Source organism: Cydia splendana, chromosome 23 (genome assembly GCF_910591565.1).
Source record: "Cydia splendana chromosome 23, ilCydSple1.2, whole genome shotgun sequence".
Taxonomy (NCBI): Eukaryota; Metazoa; Arthropoda; class Insecta; order Lepidoptera; family Tortricidae; genus Cydia; species Cydia splendana.
In genome coordinates, this window is record NC_085982.1 from 8,951,758 (window position 1) to 8,972,832 (window position 21,075).

General features: G+C 39.4%; 1 protein-coding gene across 3 annotated transcripts in view; it reads right to left on the minus strand.

The window, feature by feature from the left end:
• Positions 1 to 21,075, minus strand: part of LOC134801822 (heterogeneous nuclear ribonucleoprotein L) — a 722,115-nt gene that overhangs the window by 462,465 nt on the left and 238,575 nt on the right. For all 3 annotated transcript variants that reach the window (XM_063774451.1, XM_063774453.1, XM_063774452.1), the window contains exon 2: positions 19,090 to 19,203. In XM_063774451.1, coding sequence (XP_063630521.1) covers positions 19,090 to 19,203 — 114 coding nt within the window. The remainder of the gene's footprint in view (positions 1 to 19,089; positions 19,204 to 21,075) is intronic.

Consider the following 21,075-nt stretch of genomic DNA (forward strand, 5'->3'; position numbering starts at 1 on the left):
GGACGTGTCCTTATCGTAGTCAACCAAATCTATTATAGCGAAGGAACAAATAGGGCTGTTTGCTCATCCCCATTACGGGCTCTGATTATTGGACAACGATCAAGCGGCTTCATAAGCGACAGCGGGAACATAATCTGGACGTGTCCTTATCATAGTCAACCAAATCTATAAGCGAAGGAACAAATAGAAGGGCTGTTTGCTCATCCCCATTACGGGCTCTGATTATTGGACAACGATCAAGCGGCTTCATAAGCGACAGCGGGAACATAATCTGGACGTGTCCTTATCGTAGTCAACCAAATCTATTAGCGAAGGAACAAATAGAAGGGCTGTTTGCTCATCCCCATTACGGGCTCTGATTATTGGACAACGATCAAGCGGCTTCATAAGCGACAGCGGGAACATAATCTGGACGTGTCCTTATCGTAGTCAACCAAATCTATTAGCGAAGGAACAAATAGAAGGGCTGTTTGCTCATCCCCATTACGGGCTCTGATTATTGGACAACGATCAAGCGGCTTCATAAGCGACAGCGGGAACATAATCTGGACGTGTCCTTATCGTAGTCAACCAAATCTATTAGCGAAGGAACAAATAGAAGGGCTGTTTGCTCATCCCCATTACGGGCTCTGATTATTGGACAACGATCAAGCGGCTTCATAAGCGACAGCGGGAACATAATCTGGACGTGTCCTTATCGTAGTCAACCAAATCTATTAGCGAAGGAACAAATAGAAGGGCTGTTTGCTCATCCCCATTACGGGCTCTGATTATTGGACAACGATCAAGCGGCTTCATAAGCGACAGCGGGAACATAATCTGGACGTGTCCTTATCGTAGTCAACCAAATCTATTAGCGAAGGAACAAATAGAAGGGCTGTTTGCTCATCCCCATTACGGGCTCTGATTATTGGACAACGATCAAGCGGCTTCATAAGCTACAGCGGGAACATAATCTGCACGTGCCCTTACCGTAGCCAACCAAATCTATTAGCGAAGGGACAAACAGAAGGGCTGTTTGCTCATCCCCATTACGGGCTCTGATTATTGGACAACGATCAAGCGGCTTCATAAGCGACAGCGGGAACATAATCTGGACGTGTCCTTATCGTAGTCAACCAAATCTATTAGCGAAGGAACAAATAGAAGGGCTGTTTGCTCATCCCCATTACGGGCTCTGATTATTAGACGTTCTTGATAGGGGTCTAACGGGATGACAGTAAACCCGATTGTTATGTCAACTAATCTAATCTAATCTAAACAAAAGAAATGAATCGATATGATATGTAGACAATTTGATCTTGGTAACTCTAACTATATTTAGGGGCATTCCACGAGACTGTCGCGTACATAACGCAATTCTTCTAATACTTCTGGAAATGCTGAGTAAGCGATATTGGGTCAGGTAATATTTCATGACTTGGCTAACAAATTGGCAGTATATTCTCGAGATTCACGTATTTTATTGAGGTAGCTGCCATACAAGGCAAAAGCGACCCGCTAGGCAGTTTCTCTGTTCGTTGGCGCTTTCCGATACAAAGCGGAACACTTTTGATACCGGCTACGCTCGTAGCGCGTAGGTCACGCTGACAGTGGGCCCGATTCGGATTTTGAAATAGACATCTATTAAACATCACCAAGATACGATAACGATATGTTTAAGATCTAACCTGTCAAATTTGACATTTGTGCGATTCTGGAGATACTGTTGAACGATTTCCACAGGATATGACTTAGAGATCCAATTCACATCTAATATATATATTATCTTACTCTATCTAACGTAAAAGTGACATTGGTTGCCCGAATTGCGCTGCAAAAGAGAACTAGTTGATATCTAAACTATAACGTATCTAGAATGGATCTAGTACGTGTCGTCTCTTGTGAATATCTTGTAGTTCGAATACGGCAGAGTGAATGCGTTAAACAAAAATTGAACTTTGAAAGTCGGTTTAAAACACGCAAGCTAGGAGATACACAAATACAGTACTAACTGCCCGATTCGAACTTTAAGATACATCAATTAATAGATCTAGAAACGATATGGATTAGATGTTTCAGTGTTAAAAGTGAAGTTTTTGTTTGAAGAAACGTCACATTTGACACTGACATATCTAATCCATATCGTTTCTAGATCTATTAACTGACGTATCTTGAAATTCGAATCGGGCAGTTTGTTAATTAAATCTTTATTGCACAATCTAAATACATACCTAAAGGAGGTTAGTTCCGGCTTTTTTTTTTAAATATTGGAGAACTCAGGAAGGAGTATATGAAATTTAACATCTTAAGGGGTGAATGGGGTTGAAAAAGTTTTTTTCTACGTGGACGTTACATCTTCATAATATATGTGGATATAAATGGCGGACCCACCAATACGACGGGTCGGAAATGGAAATGCTGGATGGATACAGTCAGCAGCAGAACTTGCTAAGCGGACCAGGTGTTCAAAATGATCTTGACGCGACTTTATTGTTGAGAGAACAAGAGCGTGTCAAGTTAATTTTGAACACCTCGCCCGCTTAGCAACTTCTGCTGCTGACTGTACTACGATTTAACTATCAGTAATATAAATACTAACACAAAACACTGTCATAAGTATAAATTTGATAACTGACAAAAGAAATTGTTGAAAATACTTCACACCCTCAATAAAAAAAACTCTGTGAAAAATAAGTTTCCGTAGCTAACTTTAACAATAGAATAAAAGAATAATATGATCACAGATAAGTATTTAAAAAGCAAACCGCTGAATAAATGTGTACAAACATACAAATGCGTTGGACATAGTTCTTACAGCATCAACGTAGAGTCTATTATCGTATGATCACATATAATACCGTCGACTACATAAACAACTTTTAAAAAGCGCCTTTTGCAGCTCTTGCACCATCACCATAAGGTCGATTCTCGTTCAAACTAGCAGCATAACGTGGTTACGTAGCGCGTAGCACGCAACAGTTGTCCGTAACTATGTAGTTAATGCTACGGCGTAGGGGCGTAGCAGGTGCGTAGCAATAGTTTGTGTGATAACTTGCGGCTACGATCCTACGATATATAACCAGATGGCCTACCGCGAAACGCGAAAACTGAAATTTCGTTATCTGCTTCTCTATCCATCGAATAGGCAAGAGTGATAGAGAGGCAGAAACCGAACTTTCGATTTTCGTGTTTCGCGGTAGTCCCTCGGCAGATTGCCTCGCAAAATTTCACAATACTGGTAACCATAGCAACGGTAGGGTGACACAAATCAATAATCGAGTGTCGATGACGTCATCCATCACAATAGCCATCCATCTTTTCTTTTGATCACTGCGACTGTCACTTTGTATCACTGCTGAGTGCACGCTACGTCGCATAAGTACCTACATAAGTACATAATAAAAAAAAAAAAAAAAATAAAAAAAAATAAAAAAGCCCTTTATTAAAAAAAAAAAAAAAAAATACATAAGTACATAACATGCAGTTATGTGCAAAACTGTGCCAATAGGAAATATTACGCAAAACTCTGCGTAGAGGGCGTCACCAGGCCAATCACATGGCCTACCGTGAAACACGACAGTCAAAAGTTCGGTTTCTGCCTCTCTATCACTCTTGCCGTTCGATCGATAGAGAGGCAGGTAAAGAAATTTCGATTTCCGCGTTTCGCGGTAGACCACCTGTAAACAAACCGCCTTGATTCATCAATGTCATAGTTAAATTTGTCAAAAAACTGTTTAAGGCCTAGTATGTTTCATTTACTCTATGGTTTACTAAACAAATTAGTGCTGCACTCTGGTGGCAGAACATTGCGAATTTTAATTCGTTTGTGGTGAGCGTTCCGACTGACCATCTAGCGACCTTCACCAAGGAGGAGTTTTGGCCGAAGGGTGTCAAGTTTCGGCGGTTCCGCGGCCGGCTCCCTGACACTGCGGGGTTGCGTAATGCATCGCAGCCATAATGTGATATGTAGTGTTTAGTTTTTTAAAGTTTAGTTATAAAATATATTTTTATATAATATGTATGCTAGTTTTAAGGTATTTATGTATGGGCCATTAGTTGCCTGAAATAAAGATTTTCATTTCATTTCATTTCATTTCATTTCATTACAGTAATACTCCCTGTAGTTAGTCCCATCTTAATAGAATGTGGAGAACTGGATAAGTTAATGTGGATGCTTTCATCGATGCTGTATAGATTTGAATGCAGTCAACAAAACTGTTAGCACGTCACTTTTGACACTAACAGATCAGAATCGTACTGCTGCGACTTCTAATAAGCATTGTTGGAATCGGGCCGTTTTGGTCTGCCGCTATTAAAGTTTTAGAACCTCCAGTTCTAGTCGACTTCTCTCTAATAAAGAGTTACTTGTGTGTGTGTGTTACTAAGCGCCACTTGCACCATCCCACTAACCCGCGGTTAACCGGTTAAACCTGGAGTTACCATTGGTACCCGTACATTTTGACACTGGGTTAACGATTTAACCACTTAACCCCTGGTTAGTGGGATCGTGCAAGTGGCGCTAAGTGAAGTCAAAACGCGTCAAAGAAAAACATAAAACATTCACTTGAGAAAACGCCTCTCAGTGCCAATACAAAAACAAAATACATATTTATACAACAACATCAAGCCCTACAAACGTTTTAATAAAACGTCCACGCTTTTTCCACGTTTATTCAAGCGAGCGAGATTCCATCTGAGGAGTGTCTTTTCAAAAGGGCTTATTTTTTGTATGGTATCATAGAGAGATAGGCCCTTTTGAAAAGTATCTCCTCTTGGAAAAAATGGTTTTCCATCCGTTAAAAGCAGTTTTTGCATAAATTTCTTGAAAGGCTTCTGTTTATGAATAAACACTAGTTTACGGTTCATAAATTCCTTTGGGGCGAATATTTCTAGGTGGCTTTCCATAAAGAAGGGTCCTTATGCTTCATGTGCATACGGACCTTTCTCTGATGGAAAGCCACGTATGAACGTTTATTTTTGTTATGTATTTCTTTGAAGATACAGAAGGATGATTGAGTTAGTTTTTCCGTAGCCCGTTTTTAGGGTTCCGTACCCAAAGGGTAAAACGGGACCCTATTACTAAGACTCCGCTGTCCGTCCGTCCGTCCGTCTGTCTGTCACCAGGCTGTATCTCACGAACCGTAATAGCTAGACAGTTGAAATTTTCACAGATGATGTATTTCTGTTGCCGCTATAACAACAAATACTAAAAACAGAAAAAAATAAAGATTTAAGTGGGGCTCCCATACAACAAACGTGATTTTTGACCGAAGTTAAGCAACGTCGGGCGGGGTCAGTACTTGGATGGGTGACCGTTTTTTTTTTTGCTTTTTTTTTGCATTATGGTACGGAACCCTTCGTGCGCGAGTCCGACTCGCACTTGCCCGGTTTTTTATATCCCCCCGCGGGCCAAAAACATTTCTCGTTCCCTCGCGACTTTAAATTTTGATTTTGGTAACAAAATGCGTAAAAGTTAATTTTAGAGACTACAAGTTATCGCAATTAAACTTCACATTTTACTAAAACTAGAAACAATTTGATTCATTAATTACAAATACTCTATATAAAATAAGTAAGAAGACTATATTTCATTCATGAATCATAAAACTTATTGAGCTTATTGTGGAGCTAGGTAGATCTGTTTTAAAATAGTCTTATTTATTTCTGTATAAATTCTCAAAATTTCATCAAAACTCTATTTGCTTCGACGAAACTACTTAAATCCAAACTCTTTTATTACCAACAATATCATCTGGAAGACGCTTCAAAACTAGTATCTGCGAGATTATTTCGATATTGCCTGCGCTGTTTTCTATCAATTTCCCCGCGCGGCGCTACCATCGTCATCTTTTATTCATGGGCCGTTTATTTGTTTACGTTGCCACTTATCGAGTGCAGTTTTGTTTGGGCTGTAGAAAGTAGAATAGCGATGCAGGAGCATTCCATGAAATTGTCTACCGTTTGTCCCGTACAAACGTGAATGTTCTGAAGATATGCAGGTATAAGAGTTTCCTTTTCTATGACAAATGGTCAAAAATATGCACGGAAAAATAATCGCCTGCTTTAAATGTCGAAAAAAAGTCGCAACACAGGAAATAAAATGCGTTTGTACGGAACAGCCCGTGGAATGCTCCTGCAGTCGGAGTATAATTTGACAAAATATGTAACAAATAATGCCATCATGTCATAGAGTTTACCTACTCAGGATACGGGTTTCACATAAAACATAGTACGACATAAAATAAGTTTTTGGCAAAAATTTCATTTTTGGTACAATCTTTTATCGCTGACTGTACTTTTCATTCCACAGGCAACTAATACTCATCGAGTCAATTCTAATAACCCCAAACACAATTAGGTTGCGTTGTTTAATCACAGAGTTCCTATTTGAAAAAAAACAACAATTCAGACAAATCAAAATTACTTCTGATTTATTTTAATTTTATAAGCAGTTTGTTTAAGCCTAGCGAAACAGTATTCTTTCCTACTGTTCCCTGTTCAGGGTAGAAAAACTCATACCCATTCGATCGAGTTCCACAATCGAGTTTTGATCGAGCTCCATAATCGAGGTTTGACCGAGTTCCACAATCGAGGTTTGACCGAGTTCCACAATCGAGGTTTGATCGAGTTCCACAATCGAGGTTTGATCGAGTTCCACAATCGAGGTTTGATCGAGTTCCACAATCGAGTTTTGATCGAACCGCAGCCACGATTGTGCCATTGTTTCCGGTGCAATCTACTCGCCGAATCGTTTGTGCGACGGAACATCGGCTAAGTTTTCCATCTGTCTTAAACGTGGTTGGGGCAATGGATTCATTGCAGTCAAGTTAACAAAAACGCATAAGTGCACAGCCAGATTTTTGTAGTGGTAAAGGGTAGGGCAGTACCTCACAAATCTAATCTTATAAAAAAATAATTTACTCTATTAATTTTGTATCAAGCAGAGACGTCTGCGAACGATGCTATTATACAAATAAATTAAAAGTGGAAAAGCGTTTTGTTTTCCACTTTTCATTTAGAATTTACTTCTGTCCAACAGTACATTTTAATCCTTAGGCATAAGATACGAAATTTTTTCGATTTTCGTTTTCAAAATCGAGTTTGCCACCACAGCCTTCGATGATTGTGCCTTTAGTTACCCGTTCGTGTGGCAGAACCTATGTTCTCTATGTTTTTATTTATTTTAGTTTAAGACAGATGGGAAACTTAGGCATATGCCTACTTAGAGAATATAACCAAACGAAGTGGTCATTAACAGGCGTTCCCCTCTGTCAAAAATAGGCGGCCAATGGTCAACGACATGTCAACCACATGTATGGACTGACGTTTATCTGACATGGCTATGTTTACGTTACGTATACATTTGTTGTGCCCCTCCCCCGCAAAACACGGCAGACTATTTTGTACCGAAAATTATAGACATGGCGTCTCCGTTGGTTATATCTAATCTACTAATGTATAAAATAGAAGCAGAGATTTTGATATTCATAGATTAATTTAAGTTTACCGAAACACAACTAAGCATGTAATATATAATAATAGTATTAAGTATTAATTAATAATAGTACTAATCAAACGCGGATTGGACCGCGCGATCTCGCCAACTATTACATAAACCCTAGAGGTTTCCAATAGTGGCATGCATGTAAAAAATTGTATTAAAATTTAAAGTGAATAAATAAACTTAAAAAAAAAATATATCCTCTAAGTATACCTAAGTTACCCATCTGTCTTAAACTTAGTTAGGCATTGACCTAACTAAGTTTTGGCAATACCTTATGGTATGGGTTGGTTATAAAAGACCGACTTCAAACTAACTCTTCAGGTAATATTTTCCACCTTATGCGATCAATATAAATCCGCCTCTAACGGCCTTTATCACACCGCAAGCTATGACACAGTCATGTAGAGTAGATATGATAAACACGAGTCGTTAGGCGTTATCAGCCAACCCCAGCCACATAAAGCAAGCACCGGACTTCCCGCGGATAACACCTCGCATCAGCTTATCTGAGTCCTTAACTTCAGTATAAGCTAGGCTAGAATGTCGTGTTGTGATAACGTATACAGGGCGTCCCAAGACTATGGGACATCAAGGGAAAGTACCTTAAATATCGTAGATAGGATATTTTGCTGAAAGAAGACGTTATATTTAATTACACAAACGGGTCTACCGCGATATAATTTCATTGTTTTTACCTTTAATTCCGACGTTTCAGCTGAGTTGCACCAGCTGTGGTCACGGAAAGACTGACGTCCCAACAAATGTCAACGGAGATATTAATAAAACACCACTAAACTACTTACCCGAAATTAGTTTATAAAAATGTTCGGGGTAGACAAAGAAATTGCAGCTACCCGTTAAAGTTTAATGTTTATTGTCCACGGCACGACACGCAACACTCACAGTATCCGTACACTGGTCCGAAGATATATCCGCTGGTTTCAACATTTGAATCACTGGTCCCCAAGTAGACGATAATTTGTACCCGTCCTCACGATTGAAATTTTTAGGGTGTTTTTTAATTTCAATCGCCTCTCTCACGATCCGCGGATAATAGTGTCGCTCGTTGGAGAGGACTTTGGGTTTATGTAGCTCAATCCAGTGATTCGTTCCTGTTGTCAGCAAGTGCTCAGCTATTGCGGATTTGTTTACATGGCGACTTTTAACAGCTGCTATGTGTTCCTTCACCCTCTCTTGAACGCTGCGCTTAGTTTGGCCAATGTACAAGACGTTATGTAGAAGACGTTATGTTATTTAAAAAAAAATCTTCCTAAGTAACATAGTATCTTTAAAGAAAGGAACATCGTGAACTTAATCATTTTAATCAAATTCAAAACATACATGAAACTGCCGAAGTCAATTAATTCGCCAGTGCAAATCTGTCAGTGTAAGGACGGGTTTTATAACTAAACATAGACTAGCTAGACTATACTCTGTATCTTTAGGTATTTAAATAAAAGTAAACAAAATCTACCTTCAAATGGCTCCTTAATCTAGTTGAGGGTAGATGAAAACATTATACGATCAAATAATGTAGGCTAAAGTCAGGTCGTTCAGTTACAGATCCAGGCGGTTTTGTAATTGGTCGGTTAACCAATAAATGTTATAACTACCCGAAAATGTATGTTTAGGTACTTTTATTTCAATACCTAAAGATACAGACTACAGGGTAACTGTCAAGGGTAAGACAGTGTCGTAACTGAAAAGCCACGTCCACGTCCACGTTTCCACGTGTCCACGTTTTCGTTCTTCTTTTTAGGGTTCCGTACCCAAAGGGTAAAACGGGACCCTATTACTAAGACTTCGCTGTCCGTCCGTCCGTCCGTCCGTCCGTCCGTCCGTCCGTCCGTCTGTCACCAGGCTGTATCTCACGAACCGTGATAGCTAGACAGTTGAAATTTTCACAGATGATGTATTTCTGTTGCCGCTATAACAACAAATACTAAAAACAGAATAAAATAAAGATTTAAATGGGGCTCCCATACAACAAACGTGATTTTTGACCAAAGTTAAGCAACGTCGGGAGTGGTCAGTACTTGGATGGGTGACCGTTTTTTTTTTGCTTTTTTTTAGTTTTTTTTTTTGCATTATGGTACGGAACCCTTCGTGCGCGAGTCCGACTCGCACTTGCCCGGTTTTTTTTCTCTTTTGTCTGTTACCAATTTTTTATGCCACGAATAAACTATTTCTATTTCTATTTTAAAAGCCAGCAATTATTTAAAAAGAAAAATTGCTGAGGATAGTTTAGTGTGTTCATTAAAATCACTAGTCCAATCGGATTCTCAGAAGGCTATTTATTAAGTATAACAAGGACTAAACCGCCCACAGCTCTTCAGCAAATAAATTTAGCGGAAAAGCAAATTCTACTGAATTCCTGTATTTAGTTTATAACTTTATATACCCACTTAGACGAATTTCGAACAAATTTTGATCGTTTGAAGTCATAATCTATTACCGAAATATTATTTTATGTATTTATGTAAAACCTAACTAACGGCGCGATTCGGGAAACGAATTAGAGGTTCACTAGATATGATATAGTAAAGATATGTGACGTTCCACGGCAAAAGGTACCATTGCCCCTGCTGAATATTGGAGCGGCGTTAATAATAGCGTAAGCGCCAGCCGCCATTAGGTACCTTTTGCTGTGGAACGTCACATATCTTTACTATTTCATACATATTGAATCTCTAAATCATTTCCCGAATAGCGCCGTAAGAGTAAAAACTCCATTAAGCGTTGACATTTAAACCCTTTTTACGGCTCAGCCACGACATCGAGCGACTTGCGACGGCGGGAGCGATAACCATAGGTTGGAGCGTGACACGGCGATCGGACCTTTCGCTCCAACCTATGGTTATCGCTCCCGCCGTCGCAAGTCGCTCGATGTCGTGGCCGAGCCGTTAAGGAGTGAGCCCACTTTATTCACGATATGACATCGGTTAGTAATCATAATATTTAAGAGAAATATTGCGACTAAAGTGGTTTTCCTTTCATTTACAAAAAGGTTCAAAGAAAGCTGATTTTTGCTCAGGAAATTAGAAGTAGAACATTCGAGAAACGAAGAGAAAGATTTCAAAGCTAATAAGGTCGTTGAGTGAGTCGGATATTTCTCGATATTGTTACGATTTATAGCGTTTGTTATTGAACGTACGTTGTACGGGTACGCTCGAATTGTTCCGATAAAGGTTCCGTCACACAGGCGCGTTTTCCGGGCGGGGCGTGAGCGTTTTATGTGTAAAAGCGGCGCGCCCCGCTCACGCCTCGCCCGGAATACGCGCCTGTGTGACGAAGCCTTAAGAATTCTAGCTGCAATATTTTCTATAGACTAGACCTGCCTATAAATATCACCTTGGCTAGGCTCTTTCGGGCTGTGTGGTTAGCCTTCACATTGGGGCCAGTCAACACATTGATATTGCGGGTTCATACATTTGCCAATAGGTCCATGGGGTCCCAGCGCGCACAAGTATTTTGCAGAAATCGCGAAGCGTCTGGTTGACGTAGCTAGTGACCGAAGAGCTGGCGGCTTCCTCGCACAACGTATCAGCATTTCGATACAGCGAGGATATGCCGCCAGCATGCTTGGTACAATGCCTCAAGGGCCTATTTTAGATTTAAGCTAGTTATTAATTTAGTTTAGTATTTGTATTGTAGTACAGATATATTTAATTGTGCCACAAAATGCAAGTAGTAAACGTACGAATTCGCAATAAACAACAATGTGCAAGCAGGCCTCAAAAGTCCAGCCACACAGTATTGACCTTATGACCTAGGTAACCTCTAATAAAGTATGAATTCATCGTAACTAATATTTTATCCAGAATTTCCAAAACATTCCTTTACAAATCACTCCAATAGATACATACACCTACTTAATAAAAAGCTGCCAGATATTATTTACATTTGGCTCAGGCAGGGTGACAGTTTTTTAAGTGGGATAAATGAGTGCCTATTATTTGATGTTTTCGCTACGTTTGAACGCAAAAGAGAGAAGAAGGCCTATACCGCGAACCGCGTTCGACGTGTTGCCTGCCTGTCACACTTACGTACGAATGTACAAGTGCGACAGAGACGCAACACGTCGAACGTGGTTCGCGGTAGACCCGCAGATTTTCAGAGAGAACACAAAAGTGGCTCTATAATAAACGACGTTACCAACACTTTTCTTTGAGAAAATATGTTTATGGCTTCAGACTATGTCCCCTGCTATAGTATGGCTCAATTTTCTTTAAAATTCCTACGGAACCACCGACATTTTAACGCTTTTGTATGAGAAAATATGATCATTGGTTTCAAGCATAGGTGTCATTTCACTTAAAAATAGTTTTCCGGGTTACAAAATCTTCTTTTCGCAACTTTCTGTGTTACTTTGATTCTATGTCCATTGCAACAGGTTTTCTTTTAACACATTCACCGCTGACCTACGGTCGTAGCGCTAACTCGTAGCCGATAACATGGGTTTCCCGGCGTGTAGCGAAAATGCTTCGTAGACGCAAAACGAAAACGTGTCGTGATTAGCGCTGAATGGGTTAACGGGGCATTCCAATAAAAATAATGTCGCTTACGTTACGCTTTTTGAGTAGGTAATGTTCATAAAGCTATGAAGCCGACAATTGCCATGATAACATCAATATGTATTTATAAAATCAATGCGGTCCATATTTAGGAAACTTTCATTACGGTTTTCGATATATCAGGAACTCATCGCGACGAACTTAGACAGAACATCCCGCATACTCGTATAACCTGCCTGCGTATTATGGATGGTTTCATCCACGTGATAAAACAACCGTCACTTTTTAACATCGTTTTATCACGCTGTCACGTAGACAAGAACAACCATCATATCCGTACAGTACGAATGACAGCATGATAAAACGGTGTCCGTCACTTTCTATCCCGCGGTGTTAAAAAGTGACAGTTATTTTATCACGTGGATAAAACCATCCATAATAGCCTGCCTGAAATACTGACCCTATCGACGAATATTTCGATAAAACTAGGTACGAGTATATCATTCGCGGCACCGATCGCGAATATCGAAGTGATCCATTAGACCGAAACCGGCGAAGTTAGGAAGTTGTGTGACAAATTACCCTGCCGCAACAACGCGGAGACTCACTTAATATGGACGTATCGTTCAGCTAGTCTAACAGCAACACTCTGACATTTGGTAGACCTTAACCCGTTGCAATACAGTTTATAAATGGTCAAATATTATTTACCTTGAATCAGATTTACCAGTATAAGTGTGAGCTCAAAATTCATAGCAAACGTGGGTAATTGCAGCTCACACTTATACTAGTTTGAGGAGATGGTTCGTTTGAGGTTGGTAAGCGATTTCTACAGGCTGGTAGGTACGTTAAGCGAATATCAGGAGTCTAGATATTGTAAACTATCTAGCGAAGAGTTGTTTAGTATGTACGTAGTGGAATCAGGTGCTAACACCATTTCGTGACTAGAAGTTGGTTAATACAGACAAGGATGTATTGATGTTCTAAAACTAGTGTAAGGTGGTGGCATATCGCTTACTTCGCGCGCACGCCACAGTGTGGCGACCTTACATTTAAGTGTGAATGTTTATGTATTTTTTTTAGATAAAAAGAAAACATAGTTACAGAAATATTTATCACATTTAATGCGATGTTACTTTAAAGAGCTGCCATTGAAGATGTTTCAAATAATTTATCGATTTTTAATAATGCTCCGATCCTTATAGAAAGATTGGAACGAATTAGTTCAATTAATTCGCATATTACACCATATATTTATATTATTTGTGTCTTTTCCATATCTCGGGACCATTATTATTATACTTGTTTGCTTCTAAACGGTTCTCACTGCACCCACCTTGACATTTTTCTGTTTGGCCCTATGGTTGACTGGTAGAGAATTCCACAAGGCATTAAGTTCGCCTTTTATTTAATGTGCAATAAATATTTATCCTACATTAAATAATATTATTAATCTTTATCTCAACATCTATATACACGTGCAAAAATCTACGGAACATTTCATCAAAATGGTATTGCAATCTCTAAATGGAAATATCGAGTGTCAACCCTTACACTCGTCGAGCACTCGTGTAAAAACTGCAATATTCCACAAATCAAACCCCCGGCAAGTCTATTAAAAAACATTCAACAATCTTGGAACAAAGAAGTCGAATAAAACCGTTTTTAATCCGAATAAAAGAAGCGGAGCTATGAAACCGACATAAAACTTGGGCGAGAAACGCAATGTAATTTGTAAACAGTACATTGACTTGCTGAGAACCAGTTGCTATGGTAGGATGGTTTCGACTGTATGCATAATGCATCGAGGCGCCGAGAAGTCAATTGAGTCAGAAGTCAATGCAAGCAAATGCGTATATATTTGAATAGTTTTCAATGAGAGCATGGCCAATATGCAATGAAAGCTATTGCATTCTGCATGAAATCGGTGGTGCAAGCAAAAGAGCATGATATCTGAAGCTCTTGAATTCAAAAACTACGTTTACCGAATTATCTGTTATATTCAATCAGGCCATCAAATGGGAAGACTTCTTTTACCATTATATTTTTCTACGTTATAACCGCGATAATCGAAGTTCTCCAAATTTCGAGCAAATATTCTGTCACTCTTATCTTATTACGCATTAAGTGGAGTACCTGTTGCAGACTCTTTGGAGGCTTTGTTCTTCTTTCTTATTATAAATTCAAAATTGTCTTAAAATAGAAACTGACATTATAGATCACTGATTTAAACTTTCACGATTATTAAATATTATCAAACTACACAACGGGACTTAATCGCATATTTAAGTTTTAAGATTTACCTCCGACGTTTCGAGGACGGCGTTGTCCCCGTGGTCTCCGAGACCACGGGGACAACGCCGTCCTCGAAACGTCGGAGGTAAATCTTAAAACTTAAATACGCGATTAAGTCCCGTTGTGTAGTTTGATAATGACATTATAGATGTTCAGATTTCATTGATTGATCGTGTCAAATGCTGTGTTTTTCTTATTCTTTGTACATACTAAAACATAATTAAATATACTTAATATCGAAGGTAAAATCTCTCTTCTTATTCAAATACAGTTCACCAACCCATCATCATCTTCCTCGCGTTATCCCCGCATTTTGCCACGGCTCATGGGAGCTTGGGGTCCGCTTGGCAACTAATCCCGAGAATTGGCGTAGGCACTAGTTTTTACGAAAGCGACTGCCATCTGACCTTTCAACCCAGAGGGTAAACTAGGCCATATTGGGATTAGTCCGGTTTCCTCACGATGTTTTCCTTCACCGAAAAGCGACTAGTAAGTATCAAATGATATTTCGTACATAAGTTCCGAAAAACTCATTGGTACGAGCCGGGGTTCGAACCCGCAACCTCCGGATTGAAAGTCGCACGCTCTTACCGCTAGGCCACCAGCGCTTCAACAGTTCACCAACCCATTACATCTTTTTAGGGTTCCGTACCCAAAGGGTAAAACGGGACCCTATTACTAAGACTTCGCTGTCCGTCCGTCCGTCCGTCCGTCCGTCCGTCCGTCCGTCCGTCCGTCCGTCCGTCCGTCCGTCTGTCTGTCACCAGGCTGTATCTCACGGTTCGTGATAGTGAGACAGTTGAAATTTTCACAGATGATGTATTTCTGTTGCCGCTATAACAACAAATACTAAAAACAGAATAAAATAAAGATTTAAATGGGGCTCCCATACAACAAACGTGATTTTTGACCAAAGTTAAGCAACGTCGGGAGTGGTCAGTACTTGGATACCCGACCGTTTTTTTTTTGCTTTTTTTCGTTTTTTTTTTTGCATTATGGTACGGAACCCTTCGTGCGCGAGTCCGACTCGCACTTGCCCGGTTTTTAGTACCTAAAAGATAAAAGATGCCCGAAATATGCAAACTTCGCGGTAAGTCCTTTGTGCCGCTGCCGCTGTTCCCGCACGCACTAAACTTTTATTCGCACCGTACAAGATACTGCGGATGATATTTAAATTGTAGTCCTGCTATGAAAACGACATAAAAATGATAAAACTTGCTCTGGAGTACGATGACGGCCGCTAACATGTACTTTGATGGAACTTTGAATGATTCCTTTTGTACCAAGTGGGCAGTTCGACGTGTTGTCTCTCTGTCGCACTTGTAAATTCATACGCAAGTGTGACAGGGAAGCAACACGTCCAACGTGGTTCGCGGTAGGCCCTCTGAGTCAAGTGGGAGAGGTTCTCTTGAAATAGGTATTTTAGCTATTGCATGTCAAGTTTGACAGTGACTATGAAAGTGAAATATGAAGTTTTCAAGCAAAATGTTTTCACATTGTCGCTTACAATAAGGGCGAAATTAGATTGTATCTTTATACGAATACCCTGTCAGAGCGTCCTTATGGCAAGCAACAATACGACCTTTTGATTGAAAACGGCACAAATGTATTCAGTTTCTAATTGCTCCGCATAAACATGAGTGGATTAGTTAAACTTAAGTCCTTCATAACAAAAAAAAGCTTAAATATAAATAGAGTTACACGGCTCGATTCGGAAAATGAATTAGATTTCTACTAGACTTCAACAAGTTACGATACGGATAATTTAAAGATATTTGTAAGATATGTGATATGTCAAATTTGACGTTTCCGCGATTCTGAAGGTCCTCTTGAACGATTTCGACAAGTTATGACTTAGATATCCAAGTCACATCTAGTCGATATCTAATGTAGATCTAGTTGATCTCTAAATCGTCTCAACATCTTGTGATTATCTCGAAATCCGAATAGGCCTGACATTTTCGCGTAAGTAGTACAGTCACCTGCAATAATATGTTACTCTTCGGAGGCCGCAAAAATACGCACGTATTCGCGCTCTTATGACTCTACAAATAAGATCGTGTCAGATATTTTTGCGGCCGTCGTTGTGTAACATACTATTGCAGGTGACTACATGCCTGGTACAGGTACAGTCACCTGCAATAATATGTTACTCTTCGAGGGTCGCAAAAATATGTGACACGCTCTTATGGCTCTACAAATAAGATCGTGTCAGATATTTTTGCGGCCTTCGTTGTGTAACATATTATTGCAGGTGACTGTACATACATGCCTGTCTAATATTTGTGTCGGAAAGCTGATTGAAACCTGTTTTTGGCTACACATATGTGCCAGGCAGCAGCCAGTATAAAAAGTTTTTATTTTATTTATTAAGACGACAGTATTTTTTTTTTTCGAAAACACAACCTTACTGACAAACTTTGCCACATCATTCCTCAATATCCTAAACCATTCAACACCAATCCGATACAAAACCGAACTTAAACTAAAATGTCAAAGTTAACCGCAAGTCTTTCCCAACGCAATCCAAGTTTCCATCGCGAAAGTTGGTGTATATTTCACATTTCACACCCTATGTGGTTCTGGGCATGCGATAAAAGTTGCCATTGTGACCGCAACTTCGGATTGGGAATGTCTGGACGTTCACGGATGTTATTATAGTTGGGGAAGTCGGTGGTTAACAAAGCGAAGTGGAGTTGGGCGGGAGTGTTCGCCAGAGAGATGGTTGATAGACGTCGCGTCGACGTCATTCTGAAGATCGCACTGCCCTCCTAAGCTAAAAGGACGTATTTTTAATGAAATTTTACTTAAACTAAAAGGAGGGCAGCGCAGGTCGCCTGTACCACTAGTTCAGTACAGAGACAAGTGGCGTACTCAAATAGCGACCTATAATATTGTGGTAAATTTCACGGGCTTCAAATTTTAATGATGATATTGATACTGCTGACCAGAGCTCGGAAAGGGTGAGCTATTTGAGTAGTGATCGAGGATAGGTATGACGTAATACATGTCAAATTATAAGGTTGATTTAAAAATTAAGGTTTCATAATCTTATTTTGGATTTAGAAAGAATCTGCACTTTTGATAAAATTATAATATTACACAAATTTTCAAAATGGCTTTGACATTCAAGTGGCTGACACGATCGTCAAAAGCCCGTCGAACGTAAAGTTGGCCAGCCAAGTTGCACATAGATCTCTATTTACGTAATTGACATTTTACGTTGTTTGAAGGACGGTATTTTATCTAGATGACTTCCAACGTGTCCATAGCCCAATCACTGGTTAGCATTTTGCCCATCCACAAATCCATCTAACTGATCTAATACATAGCGTACAAAGGTGCTATCCCGGTCCTGATAGGGGGTGTTAGACAGGCATTCAATAGTCAAAGGCGTAATCTATGAGCGTGTAGACACAGGCACTGGCATTCCTATGACTGACCGAGTGTGGGCGAGAGGAAAGCTTAGGCAATCCAGAAGAAAAGAAAGAAGTAGGGGTTTAAAATCTAAATGGCTTACTGAAAAAACGGAACGATAAGAGGAAGCGACATTTTGCCATATTTTGGAAATAATAAAAACTGCATTAGGAGCCTTTCAAAGACTCTCAACCATCAAAAAACCAGCCTTAAAAAACCAGCCTTAAAAAGAACACGGTAAAATCCCAAATCCAAGAAACCATTTCTTGAAAAAACAACGCATAATCTATCACAATATAAATTCCTAAAAATTTACCATGTGTAATTTTAAGTGACATTGTATATTGTGAGATAAAAGATAAATATAAATCATATCAAATCATCTCATATAAGACATTTACCTGAAGATGGACCATATGAACCATGGACCAGTAAAAACTGCCAAATTTTGTAATTTCGCTTACTTAATACAGTGCGGTGTCATTTTAATTTATTAAAAAAAAATTAAAAATAATTATTGCCGAACTAATTCAGCAGTCTTATAATTTCTGATTTATCGCCTAATTTGGTGTTATTCTAACAGCTGTCAGCTCTGCTGTCCAATTAGGAGGTTCACTGGTTGATCCGAGACCTAGACTCGCTAGTACTCGCTCAGCCAATAATAACAGACGGACAGATCGCCTGCATTGTCTCGCTGACAGGTTGTGTTGCTTTGCTTTGTACGCGAGGCATGCGTATAGGCAATTGTGGCCAGCTTTGTACAAAACTAGATTCCGATATTGACAGGAGATATAGACAACTTAAATTGATCGCCATTTGTGTTGGGTTGTGGGTACTCAGACAACGACATATATATACTTAAATACATAGAAAACAACCATGACTCAGGAACAAATATCTGTGTCATCACGCAAATAAATGCCCTTACCGGGATTGGATCCCGGGACCATCGGCTTCATAGTTAGGGTCACTACCCACTAGGCCAGACCGGTCGTCAAACACAGTAACAATCATCATTGGCCTTCGAGTCTATTACATACTATACAAGCAGTGTCAGCACGGCTACCACCAGTTTTGACGTTGACATAAGGCTCACGTCTACGTAATTTACTTTCTGTACATCTCGCTTGCACTAATATGCGAGTACGAGCGAGATGCATAGAAAGTAAGTTACGTAAACGTGAGCGTTATGTCAATGTCAAAAACTGGTGGTAGCCGTATAGGTAGGGAGACAACGTTTTTCGTGGCTGTGTAAGCCAATACGGGAGCGGCAAACACGACCACAGGCCTGGCAGGTGTAATGTGCCCGTGGCGAACAGGTGTCGGGCTGATGACGCTTTACACTAACAATATAACAGTAAAAATGAGTGCACTTACCACAGTGATAGGATAGGCGGGGTTGATGATGGTGTACAGGAGAATGTGGTTCGGCCGCGCCGGCGGCTCGCGTTTGCGACGGGGCTCGCCCGCCATATAATTGTTGCCATTACTCTGGAAATAAAGAAAAGTAGTATGATTAATCATATACAGAACAAAAAAGACGGGCCAAGTGCGAGTCGGACTCGCGTTTGAAGGGTTCCGTACATTAAGTCCGACTCACGCTTGACTGCACATTTCTAATAGGTTTTCCTGTCATCTAGAGGGCAAAGAACTATTTTGCGTATTTTTTTTTAATTTTAGACCCAGTAGTTTCGGAGATAAAGGGGGGGAGGAATGGTATTTTTTGGCTATTTTCTTAAATAACTTCTAACGTATGTATTTTAAAATTAAAATAAATATATTTGAAATTCTCAAGATGAGCTCTTTTATTTGATATATAAATATAACACATATACATAGTATCTTTCTCATTTACCCCCCAAAAGTGCTTCCCATGTTTAAAATTCATTTGTTTACGTTACATGTCCATCTTTGGGTCACTAATTTACATATGTGTACCAAATTTCAACTTAATTGGTCCAGTAGTTTCCGAGAAAATAGGGTGTGACAGACGGACAAACAGACAGAAGCACGAGTGATCCTATAAGGGTTCCGTTTTTTCCTTTTGAGGCACGGAACCCTAATAGAGGATAGAACTAAGGTAAGGTGGGGTAAGACGGGGTAAGACTATCACTTGTATGGAATCATACTGTTTGTCTTGTCCCGAGCAAAATAAACTATGTCAGTCTTACCCCACCTTACCTTAAGTCTTGTGAGACTCAAACAATTAAATGCGAGTATAAGTAAGCACCGTTTACGTCACATGTTACGTTCAGCCACACATTCTATTACAAGCAGGATGTGAGATTGTATACTATACTATGAGTCATCGTTTAATACACGCGAATATTCCAATGTCGTTGACCTTCTTGATACTAGACGAAACCGTTGCGGTACAATAAGTAAAATAAAATCAGATATTAGGAAACCATTTCATAAATAGGTACACTGTACAGTCACCTGCAATAATATGTTACTCTTCGCAATATATGTTACTTTTTGGCTCTATAAATAAGATCGTGTCAGATAATTTTGCGGCCTTCGTTGTGTAACATATTATTACAGGTGACTGTACGTAGGTAAATTAATGAATATTGTCAGAGATAAGGCTCCAAATACCGGGATCCCGTCTTTTTAATAGTACATTATTGTCGAGGCTCGGAAGCAGCTAGTTGCAGGCTGAGGATTCGTTTTAAACGGACGACCTTGGGAGTCCGTTTAATTGAATCCGAAGCCAGCAAGTAGCCTTCCAGCCGAGTCATATATAGTGCTTTTCTCAAAAATGGTGCAAGAAATATCCCAAGTAGCATTGCAAGCTGTATATAAGCTGTATTAAAGTTTATTTGTATACTATAAGCTGTACAGTTAGGCTGTACAAAGGCTGTATAAGCGCTTATACAGCCCTTATAAGTAAAAAAAGGGCCCAAATTATACAGCCTTTGGCGTTACTAGAGCTGTAGAGTAGCTGTATAAGCAATACATAAGCTGCATAATAGCTGCATTACAGCTATATTTCGGTGTAACAAGAAACCTTAACACTACAGATAATCTCTTATAAGTACGATATAAGAATATAAGTTTTAAATGAGTTATAAGAAATAATTACAAGAGAATAATAATCATTTGAGAAACTAAAATGTCTTAATCTTGTTCATTCGTAATATAGTAATGGCGACAATAAAGTGTTATAGTGGATGGTAAAAGTAAAAGTAAATATTATACAGGACTTGAATGGAATATTACATTATTGGTAAGTGCGGATTATTATTTATTGTGAACCTGTGTATCTTTTCTGGCAAAATATTTACGCGCCTGCAAAATTACAAAGAGAAACCATAAGGAAAATATCAAAAATCGGTAAAGTTACTGTTTGTTTTTAAGGTT